Source organism: Doryrhamphus excisus, chromosome 8, assembly GCF_030265055.1.
Source record: "Doryrhamphus excisus isolate RoL2022-K1 chromosome 8, RoL_Dexc_1.0, whole genome shotgun sequence".
Lineage (NCBI taxonomy): Eukaryota > Metazoa > Chordata > Actinopteri > Syngnathiformes > Syngnathidae > Doryrhamphus > Doryrhamphus excisus.
The window spans coordinates 19,956,025-19,968,498 of NC_080473.1; the positions used below are offsets into that span (position 1 = coordinate 19,956,025).

Consider the following 12,474-nt stretch of genomic DNA (forward strand, 5'->3'; position numbering starts at 1 on the left):
CCATAGGCTGCCCTCTCTTGCGTCCCTGCCGTCATCCCGTAGCCGAGTGTTGCAAGCAAAGAATAATAGGTGAGTACATGCGACTATAGGGGTGTTATTTTATGTCTACAACGACAATATCCCATTTATTGAATTGCGGAAATGTACTTATCTAAACAAGGAAAGACTGCCCTTTGAGGCTCTTTTGTGATTAAGGGCTATATAAATAAACTTGACTTGACTTGACTTGTATTCCCTTTAACATCTAGAACAGGGGTGGCCAAACTTTTTGACTCGCGGGCCGCATTGACATAACAAAATTTCCGGGGGGGGGGCAGACTATATATTTTACACGTAACAGTCCACCTGGTATTATTGTATCTGTAAAATTGTCATGCAATCTGCTATTATTATTTATTATTTTATATTTAAATATTTTAAAAATAATAAAATATTATAATAATTAAAATAAATTTTAAATAAAATTAAAATAATAATTATTATATTATTATTATGTCAAATATGCAAATATAACAATATTATTATATATAATTAATATAATAATTAGCATTAATATAATAAATATAATAATCATAATAGTTATAATAATAATAATATAATAATTATTATTTTAATTTTTATTATTATTATGTGCTTGTGTCTCTTTTTTCAGGAGCACTTTGTAAACAACAGACCATGTCAAACAACGAAATTGATACAACCATCAAAAGGTTGGCTCAGGCCATGATGCCAGGTTGTATGTTGAGTTTAAATTAAATACTTTTGAAAGATTGGGCGGGCCGTATTCAAACACTTGGCGGGCCAGATGTGGCCCCCGGGCCGTAGTTTGCCCACCCCTGATCTAGAATGAAATTGTTGGACTTACATTATTTCCTATGGGGAAAAAATGACTTTGATTTATGTACATTTTGGTTTTGGACTGAATGAATGAATGAAACAGAACCTGAAGTACCCAATGTACAATTATTCCCAAACAAAACTACTAAACTTTTGGCTGCTTGCCACCAAAGCCCTCCTGTGCCAAAGGAATATTGCCCCGTTTCGACCACTTTTTTATAAAAATGATATGAAAAATGCAACAAAATGCAACAAAAAAGTGTGAAAATAAACATGAACGATAAGAAAACAATGTTAATGTCATGACTTTAGTATCAATCAGACACGGACACTCAATATGGACTCAATAACGGATTGTCGTCTGACGCCATGAAGAACAGTACAGTCCTCTCCAGCAAAGATCACTTGTTCCGTTTGGTTTCCTCCTACGCCCGCCCCCCCAAGTTGGAGTCCAATGTTGCCTCTGCTGATTTGACATCATTCCATCTCTCCGCCCTACAGCAATCGGATTCCTGTGCCTCGGAGGAAGCTGGAGCAGTGCCTGTAAGACCGGCCATGTGACTGCACCCTACATGGGCCTGCCTGGATTAGAAGCGGACAAGAGTCTTTTCTTCTGGCTCGCTCGCTTGTTCAGCCGTTCGAAAAAAAAGGCAGTAGAATGCCGCTCAGCTTGAATGGAATTATGCTTACCGCCGGGAGATGTTTCGACAAAAACATTTAGTCAGGTATTACAGCTTCAGTACTTACAATTAGCCCAGCTGGTCCAAAGTGAAGCCCAGGGGCCTTTCGCTAACTGATACTGTTTTTATAGCCCACAACACATTCAAAGAATATACTTTAAGGAGAAAACCTTCAAAAAATGTATAAAATATTCATATAGTACCTATGGACAATTAGGAGTGGCCAATTAACCTAGCATGTTTTTGGAATGGGGGAGGAAACCGGAGTACCCGGAGAAAACCCACGCATGCACGGGGAGAACATGCAAACTCCACACAGAGATGCCCGAGGGTGGAATCGAACTCAGGTCTCCTAGCTGTGCAAGGAAAAACATATCACTTTTAAATATTAAAGAAATATTTTGTTTTTAAGTGATAACATTCTGAAAAAAAAAACCTAGCTTGAAAAACAAAGTTTTTTGAAAAGTTATAATGTTATGAGAATAAAATCCTAATTTTATCGGAATAAACACAAGGAAAAAATTACAAGAAAAAGGATGAAATTGTTGGAAAAAAGATAGTAAAAGTAAAATAGTAAAAGACAGTAAACACCATGTATAGTATACCTTACACTAAACACCATGAATAGTATACCTTACACTAAACACCACGTATAGTATACCTTATACTAAACACCACGTACAGTATACCTTACACTACACACCACGTATAGTGTATACCTTATACTAAACACCACGTATAGTATACCTTACACTAAACACCACATATAGTGTATACCTTACACTAAACACCATGTATAGTATACCTTACACTAAACACCATGTATAGTATACCTTACACTAAACACCACGTATAGTATACCTTACACTAAACACCACGTATAATGTATACCTTACACTAAACACCACGTATAGTATACACTAAACACCACGTATAGTATACCTTACACTAAACACCACGTATAGTGTATACCTTATACTAAACACCATGTATAGTATACCTTACACTAAACACCACGTATAGTATACCTTACACTAAACACCATGTATAGTATACACTAAACACCACGTATAGTATACCTTACACTAAACACCACGTATAGTATACCTTACACTAAACACCACGTATAGTATACACTAAACACCACGTATAGTATACCTTACACTAAACACCACGTATAGTATACCTTACACTAAACACCATGTATAGTATACACTAAACACCACGTATAGTATACCTTACACTAAACACCACGTATAGTATACCTTACACTAAACACCACGTATAGTATACCTTACACTAAACACCACGTATAGTATACCTTACACTAAACACCACGTATAGTATACCTTACACTAAACACCACGTATAGTATACTTTACACTAAACACCACGTATAGTATACCTTACACTAAACACCACGTATAGTATACCTTACACTAAACACCACGTATAGTATACCTTATACTAAACACCACGTATAGTATACCTTACACTAAACACCACGTATAGTATACCTTACACTAAACACCACGTATAGTATACCTTACACTAAACACCACGTATAGTATACCTTACACTAAACACCACGTATAGTATACCTTACACTAAACACCACGTATAGTATACCTTACACTAAACACCACGTATAGTATACCTTACACTAAACACCACGTATAGTATACCTTACACTAAACGCCATGTATAGTATACCTTACACTAAACACCATGTATCGTGTATACCTTACACTAAACACCACGTATAGTATACCTTACACTAAACACCACGTATAGTGTATACCTTACACTAAACACCACCTATAGTATACCTTACACTAAACACCACGTATAGTATACCTTACACTAAACACCACGTATAGTATACCTTACACTAAACACCATGTATCGTGTATGCCTTACACTAAACACCACGTATAGTATACCTTACACTAAACACCACGTATAGTATACCTTACACTAAACACCACGTATAGTATACCTTACACTAAACACCATGTATCGTGTATACCTTACACTAAACACCACGTATAGTATACCTTACACTAAACACCACGTATAGTATACCTTACACTAAACACCACGTATAGTATACCTTACACTAAACACCACGTATAGTATACCTTACACTTAACACCACGTATAGTATACCTTACACTAAACACCACGTATAGTGTATACCTTATACTAAACACCACGTATAGTATACCTTACACTAAACACCACGTATAGTATACCTTACACTAAACACCACGTATAGTATACCTTACACTAAACACCACGTATAGTATACCTTACACTAAACACCACGTATAGTATACCTTACACTAAACACCACGTATAGTGTATACCTTACACTAAACACCACGGATAGTATACCTTACACTAAACACCACGTATAGTGTATACCTTACACTAAACACCACCTATAGTATACCTTACACTAAACACCACGTATAGTATACCTTACACTAAACACCACGTATAGTATACCTTACACTAAACACCATGTATCGTGTATGCCTTACACTAAACACCACGTATAGTATACCTTACACTAAACACCACGTATAGTATACCTTACACTAAACACCACGTATAGTATACCTTACACTAAACACCATGTATCGTGTATACCTTACACTAAACACCACGTATAGTATACCTTACACTAAACACCACGTATAGTATACCTTACACTAAACACCACGTATAGTATACCTTACACTAAACACCACGTATAGTATACCTTACACTTAACACCACGTATAGTATACCTTACACTAAACACCACGTATAGTGTATACCTTATACTAAACACCACGTATAGTATACCTTACACTAAACACCACGTATAGTATACCTTACACTAAACACCACGTATAGTATACCTTACACTAAACACCACGTATAGTATACCTTACACTAAACACCACGTATAGTATACCTTACACTAAACACCACGTATAGTGTATACCTTACACTAAACACCACGGATAGTATACCTTACACTAAACACCACGTATAGTGTATACCTTACACTAAACACCACCTATAGTATACCTTACACTAAACACCACGTATAGTATACCTTACACTAAACACCACGTATAGTATACCTTACACTAAACACCATGTATCGTGTATGCCTTACACTAAACACCACGTATAGTATACCTTACACTAAACACCACGTATAGTATACCTTACACTAAACACCACGTATAGTATACCTTACACTAAACACCACGTATAGTATACCCTACATGCACTCTCATTGAATGAGTTTTATGTGAGATGTTTCGTCTCCTGGCGGTTCCTGCTTGATGGACAGCACCATCCTCTCTCCATGCACATTCCTTTCAATAAAAGACGGCCCCCACCCTCCCGCCCCCACCCCGTATTGTGATGTAGGTCATCACCAATTCAACTTTTTGGTTGTTTTTTCGGCTGCCACCGTCAGCCCATGCCTGTTGCCATGGCGCGGAGGGCCACGAAGCAAGAACATCCTCCATCCGTGTTCCCAAAGTAAATCTCCACTTTCCAGGAGGGGGTGGGGAGGTAACTTGCGGTCATGCGTGCATTGAAAAGGCTCCCTGAATCTTCGTGTTTACATCAAGCGTGGTGACTCCTCCTTGTTCGGCTCAATAAAGTGGGAGGTCCACCTGGTCCAGAGTCCTAAAAACCCAGGAGCTGTCTCCGGTATGCTTGGTGCTGAACGCTGACCCCCGCCCCTTCTCTCCTCTCCCTCCTTCGGTCATGTGGTCGGTCTTCTTCGTCTTCCTGTCCTACCTGGACAGAGACCTGGTCCGAGGAGACCTCCTGCAGAGCCTGCGCGTGGACGCGGAAAAGCAGAGTAAGGCATTGTTCTCCATCATCAACGGCACCCTGTGCGCCAAAATGTCCACCGCGCACGGCGACAAGCTCCTCGACTACCAGGTGTCGGACGGGGCCGAGGTGGTCCGCTCGGTGGTGAGCTCCACCGGGGGGAGGCTGGTGGACTGCTCCGTGACCGCGGACAGCGCGGAGGTGGAGAGGTTCGTGTACGAGTGCAGGCTGGGAGCCAAGAGACAGGCGAGCTGGGGAAAGCGTCTCGATGCGCCTTTTACGCACATGGATGAGGCCAAGACGACGTGTGCGCGCTTCCAAGAGCGGTCCAAGCGTCGTAGTGGTAGTGTCGGGGAGGACGGGAGGAGTCCACCTGAGGTGCTGAGAAGATCCAAAAGAGGATTTACCTATCCTGGGACCCTATGGTGTGGAGCTGGCAACATGGCTGACCATTACGAGCAGCTCGGTAAGACATCATCTGCACTCCACTTCACACTTCACTAAAGAAAACGATGTCAAAACTGCCTTTTTATTGACTCACAGCATTCAATGTTAACAAAACCAGTCCAAATGTAAACTCTTTAACCGATTTAATGCTTAAATATAAATATTGTTATGTGAATTTTACCATTTACTTTGTTCAAAAACATGCATATTATTGTTTTCTATTGAGTGAAATGTATTCCTCAACTGAAAAATGTGCTTGCAAGCTATGTAAAGCATTCAAAATTAATTTCCAGAATAAAGTCATAAATTTATGCGAATGAAGTTGTAAAGTTACAAGAACAAAGTCATCAATTAACAAGCAAAAAGTCAGACATTTACTTAAAAAAAATTGTAATATAGCAAGAATAAAGTCGTAAAAAAGTTTATGAAAAATACATTTCCGAGAATAAAGTCAGAAATTTACAAAAAAAAGTCATACATTTATTTTAAAACGAGAACAAAATTTATGTGAAAAAAGCTGCAATATTACAAAATACATTAAAATATATTACAAAAATAATATCGTGAATTTTACAGGAAAAAAGTTTTGCGTTTATAACAACAAAGTTGTAATATTCTGAAAAGTCGAGATACATTTTCGACAAATAAAGTCATATATTTGAGGAAAAAATATTGTACATTTGTGAGAATAAAGTTAACAACAAAAAGCCGAAAAAGTATCATGAGAATACGGTCGTAAATGTACAAGAGAAAAAGTTATACGTTCATAAGAAAAAAGTATTAAATGGACAAGAAAAAAGTTGTCATATTTAGAGAATAAAGTCATAAAACTGTGAGGAAAAAGGTGAAATTGACGAGAAAAAAAGTTGTAAAGTTACAAGAACAAAGTCATCAATTAACAAGCAAAAAGTCAGACATTTACTTAAAACATTTTGTAATATAGCAAGAATATAGTCATAAAAAAGTTGTATATTTATGAGAATAAAGATGTAACTTTATGAAAAATACATTTCCGAGAATAAAGTCAGAAATGTACAAAAAAAGTCATACATTTATTTTAAAACGAGAACAAAATTGGAATTTATGTGAAAAAAGCTGCAATATTACAAAATACATGAAAATATATTACAAAAATAATATCGTGAATTTTACAGGAAAAAGTTTTGCGTTTATAACAACAAAGTTGTAATATTCTGAAAAGTCGAGATACATTTTCGAGAAATAAAGTCATATATTTGAGGAAAAAATATTGTACATTTGTGAGAATAAAGTTAACAACAAAAAGCCGAAAAAGTATCATGAGAATACGGTCGTAAATGTACAAGAGAAAAAGTTATACGTTCATAAGAAAAAAGTATTAAATGGACAAGAAAAAAGTTGTCATATTTAGAGAATAAAGTCATAAAACTGTGAGGGAAAAAGGTGAAATTGACGAGAAAAAAAGTTGTAAAGTTACAAGAACAAAGTCATAAATTAACAAGCAAAATGTCAGACATTTACTTAAAAATTTTTGTAATATAACAAGAATATAGTCGTAAAAAAGTTGTACATTTATGAGAATAAAGATGTAACTTTATGAAAAATGCATTTCAGAGAATAAAGTCAGAAATGTACAAAAAAAGTCATACATTTATTTTAAAACGAGAACAAAATTGGAATTTATGTGAAAAAAGCTGCAATATTACAAAATACATTAAAATATATTACAAAAATAATATCGTGAATTTTACAGGAAAAAGTTTTGCGTTTATAACAACAAAGTTGTAATATTCTGAAAAGTCGAGATACATTTTCGAGAAATAAAGTCATATATTTGAGAAAAAATATTGTACATTTGTGAGAATAAAGTTAACAACAAAAGGCCGAAAAAGTATCATGAGAATACGGTCGTAAATGTACAAGAGAAAAAGTTATACGTTCATAAGAAAAAAGTATTAAATGGACAAGAAAAAAGTTGTCATATTTAGAGAATAAAGTCATAAAACTGTGAGGGAAAAGGTGAAATTGACGAGAAAAAAAGTTGTAAAGTTACAAGAACAAAGTCATCAATTAACAAGCAAAAAGTCAGACATTTACTTAAAAAATTTTGTAATATAGCAAGAATAAAGTCGTAAAAAAGTTGTACATTTATGAGAATAAAGATGTAACTTTATGAAAAATGCATTTCCGAGAATAAAGTCAGAAATTTACAAAAAAAAGTCATACATTTATTTTAAAACGAGAACAAAATTGGAATTTATGTGAAAAAAGCTGCAATATTACAAAATACATGAAAATATATTACAAAAATAATATCGTGAATTTTACAGGAAAAAAAGTTTTGCGTTTATAACAACAAAGTTGTAATATTCTGAAAAGTCGAGATACATTTTCGAGAAATAAAGTCATATATTTGAGAAAAAATATTGTACATTTAAAGTTAACAACAAAAAGCCGAAAAAGTATCATGAGAATACGGTCGTAAATGTACAAGAGAAAAAGTTATACGTTCATAAGAAAAAAGTATTAAATGGACAATAAAAAAGTTGTCCTATTTAGAGAATAAAGTCATAAAACTGTGAGGGAAAAAGGTGAAATTGACGAGAAAAAAAGTTGTAATATTAACTTTTGGTTGTAAAACGTTTGAAGACTTTGCTTGAATCCGTCTGGTCTTTCAGGAGAATACGAGGAGACGGACAGCTGCTGCCGCACACACGACCACTGCCCCCACGTCATCCACGCCCTGTCCTCCAAATACGGATACACCAATTTCAAGTGGCACTCCATCTGTCACTGTGACTGCGATGAGGCGTGAGTACACCAAATAAAAACACACGATGCACCTTGATGATGCCAGAGTAGGTCAAGCATAAAGTGGCCAAAATGAATATTTCTTAGGATGCCATAAGGTAAACAACACTGATTAAAATATAACCACAATTCAAATGCAAACAAGTGTATAAGAACTCATGAAAATGAGTCTCCTGCAGGTTGAAAGACTGCCTGCGTCAGGTCAACGACACGTCCTCCAGGGTGGTGGGCCAGGCCTTCTTCAACGTCATCGGGGCGCCGTGCTTTGAGCTGGCCTACGAGGAGCAGTGTGCAGAGCGCCACTGGTACGGCTTGTAAGTATTTGCCTCTAAGTGGCTTTCCTATACTGCACACGCTGAAACGCATTGAATCCAACATGCTGCCCGTCCCCCCACTCGCGTGGATTGTAGATGCAAGCGCTACGAGAAGCTCCCCATCGCAGTGGTGAAGGAGGCCGTGCCGTACGACTATGGCGGTGTTGCCGTCATCGACGTGCTGACCAGGAGTCCGCCCTTGAGGAAAGACTCCGGGAATCAGGAGAGCGCCACACGTTCCACCAAGGTTGTCGCTGGTGACTTCGTCAAGGTACTCGCCACCATCTCCACCTCACAAAGCGCCACTGCTGGCAAACAGTCTGAGGAGAGGAAGGAGAAGAAGAAGGAAAGCGCGAAGAAGAAGAAAAAGGGAAAAGGTCGGAAAGGAAAGCAGAAAGTCCCTTTGAGTAACTCCATCAAAGGGGAAGACCCGGTGGATGTGCAAAGACTGGCTGAGGTTCCAAACCAACCTTCCAATGAGGTGATGAAGGACCAACCAATGATGGAAACCACCACGGTCCAGCTGAGACCAGCAGAAGAAAAAAGCCCCCCCTCGGTGAAAAGCAGGCCATCAAGGAAGGGCAGGAGGAAGGAGAAGCTCCCTCAACCTTCGTCAGGTGCCACCTACGTAACCGCCATCACAAAACCCAAACAAAGCCCACCTGTCTGCCGCCACAAGGTCAAAAGAACCAGACCACACGAGCGAGGAGACATTAAGTGCCATCAATCATCCTCAACATCTCATCCCCAAATATTGGTCCCTCTCATGAGCACAACACCAGCGCTGGACCCCACCCGGAGGCTGGACGTTCCCACAGTCTGTGTCCCCAAAAGACAACCATCAAGGGGAAGAGGGCGGAGAAATAAAAGGATGAAAACGCCTTCTCATCTTTTGCGGAACGCTTCGGAAAAAGTGCTAAATCCCACAACGATGACAGGAAACGGTGAGTCTGCACCGGAAGGAGAAGCCGGACCAACACGTTGGTCTCCTACATCAACTACCAAACCAAGGCGGAACGCTGCCTCTGCCGCAGTCCACCACGGACTCCCACCGATGACCTCCACACCCACGCCAGCCGCAGTCAGAACCTCCAGCATGCGCGCACCCACCTCGTCCACCCACCACATTAGCCCCATGCAGCGCTCCATTCAGAGAGCTGGAGAGCAATTTGCCTGGAAGAGGAGAAGGAAAGCAGCGCTGACCGCCAGACCACGCCCAGACACGCCCGGGCATCACCAGTGACGACTTCCATTCCTCCAGCTTTAAATCTGCGTAATGTCAGCATATTATTTTATGCATGCCTTCAATAAATGAACTCATACAGTCTGGGGGTTCCGCTGGCTTTTTTTTCATCCGCTCTCGGGTTTTTTGTTCCATTCCAGTGGTACTCTACAGGTAGATTTGGAATTGGGAAGCAGGTCTAACATGTTAAGACCGGGCCAGGGTGTACCCCGCCTCTCCCACCAAGACAGCTGGGGTAGGCTCCAGCATGCCTGCCAAAATGGATGGGTGGAATAGGTAAGTGATAGGCCACATCTATTGTTCCATTGGGTAACAAATTAAGACAGATTTTGTCATAAATTCATATGAAAATGCTTTTTTACAAATATTCTTCTGACTTTGCATAATATTGAAAAAGCCTGATCAAATGTCACTTAAAATATTAATTTAAAAAAAGCATACAAATAAGTAGCACATGATTTAATACAAATGACAAAATTGAAAGCTATCTTTGTTGAGAATTTTGAAAAAACAGTATATGGAAAAAATATATAATAATAATAATATTCATTCATTCATTTTATACCGCTTTTTCCTCACGAGGGTCGCGGGGGGTGCTGGAGCCTATCCCAGCTGTCTTCGGGCGAGAGGCGGGGTACACCCTGGACTGGTCGCCAGCCAATCACAGGGCACATATAGACAAACAACCATTCACACTCACATTCATACCTATGGACAATTTGGAGTGGCCAATTAACCTAGCATGTTTTTGGAATGTGGGAGGAAACCGGAGTACCCGGAGAAAACCCACGCATGCACGGGGAGAACATGCAAACTCCACACAGAGATGCCCAGGTGGGATTGAACCCTGGTCTCCTAGCTGTGAGGTCTGCGCGCTAACCCCTAGACCACCGTGCCGCCCCTAATAATAATATAAAGTTGAAAAATAACACTTGGGTTTAAAAAATCCACATGAATAAAAAAAAAAGGGTGAAGTAAAAAAAGTGGATTTCTAATATAAACAAATTGCATCTGATCAACTCGAAATATTTTTCCAGTCAAAAATGTTAAAATATGATTTAATAATTTTTTTTTAGGGATAACAATGAATCACATCCAGTTTATCAATTTTATTTTACTGTGAGCAGAAACCAAGAGGGCTGGGCTAACAGCTGCTAGTAAACAGGGTCAATATTTTGGATATATGATGCATATATCTGCATGTGAAATCATCACTTTTAATAATTACATTTAATTTAATTTAATAATTTTTTAACAATTAATCAAATCAAATCCCCCAAAGTATCCACCAAATGACAAGCCTGAGCTCTAACCTCATTTATTTCAGTATTTGCACACACGGAGTGCAAAGGGAAAAAAAAAAGTTTAACGAACTGGGCTCTCTTTTGTTCCAGCTGGACTCTGACCTTGGACCCTGGCGTGATTCAAGGCAAGGTCACATTCTCCAAGCAGATTAGCTTATTACGTTCTCCTCTCACTCGGCGAGGGTCGCAACATCCTGCCAGGACGGCCAAATCCTGCTGGTCAGCTGACTCTCACATGCTTGCAACTTATCTGCAAAGTCTGCCGCCATCCCCAAAATGGAGGCTTCTGTCAATTCTCCCGTTCAGGCAGCTGAGCGTCACCTGTGCAAAAACACACAAGTAGTGTTTCATAACACAATAATAGAATATTAGTATGAGAATTGGAAAGACATTCATTCATTCATTTTCTACCGCTTTTCCTCACGAGGGGTGCTGGAGCCTATCCCAGCTGTCTTCGGACAATTTGGAGTGGCCAATTAACCTAGCATGTTTTTGGAATGTGGGAGGAAACCGGAGTACCCGGAGAAAACCCACGCATGCACGGGGAGAACATGCAAACTCCACACAGAGATGCCCGAGGGTGGAATTGAACCCTGGTTTCCTAGCTGTGAGGTCTGTGCGCTAACCCCTAGACCACCGTGCTGCCCATTGGAAAGACAATGATACAAAAATATGTTTGTAATTGTCTATTTAGCCTATATGAACTACTGTGAGGTCTCAGGGATGCACCGTCTCAATAAATGTTAACATGGAGGACTACAAACATGGCAGTGTTCCAAAATGGCTGGATGCCCACTACGCTGGTTGCCAGTCAGTCCTTTTTGAAGTCACCGAGTGAGAGATTCCCATGTGGAAGACCAACATAGACCCTACACAATGCACATGATTGTCCTGCCAGCCTCTGCAGCAGGACAATAGCAGCCTATTAGCGCGGGACACCACTAACCTATTCTACACGCCACACGGGAGATCCCTTATTGATTGGGCCAGGAGGCCTGAAATTGGCTTTGCTG

The 12,474-nt window shown here is 39.3% G+C and overlaps 1 protein-coding gene across 1 annotated transcript; it reads left to right on the forward strand.

The window, feature by feature from the left end:
• The first annotated feature begins 5,231 nt into the window (after positions 1-5,231).
• On the forward strand, positions 5,232-10,329 carry proca1 (protein interacting with cyclin A1). The gene is made up of 4 exons (XM_058081055.1): positions 5,232-5,829; positions 8,468-8,600; positions 8,780-8,914; positions 9,011-10,329. Exons 1-4 carry the CDS (start codon positions 5,295-5,297, stop codon positions 10,155-10,157), a joined length of 1,950 nt encoding a protein of 649 aa, XP_057937038.1. The 5' UTR covers positions 5,232-5,294; the 3' UTR covers positions 10,158-10,329.
• The last annotated feature ends 2,145 nt before the right edge of the window (positions 10,330-12,474 follow it).

Bases quoted from the DNA above. Each gene is read 5' to 3' on its own strand.
- proca1 (XM_058081055.1), top strand. From the start codon at position 5,295: ATGTGGTCGGTCTTCTTCGTCTTCCTGTCCTACCTGGACAGAGACCTG. The intron at 5,830-8,467 runs GTAAGACATCAT...CTGGTCTTTCAG, and splicing joins TGACCATTACGAGCAGCTCG to GAGAATACGAGGAGACGGAC. The intron at 8,915-9,010 runs GTAAGTATTTGC...CGTGGATTGTAG, and splicing joins GAGCGCCACTGGTACGGCTT to ATGCAAGCGCTACGAGAAGC.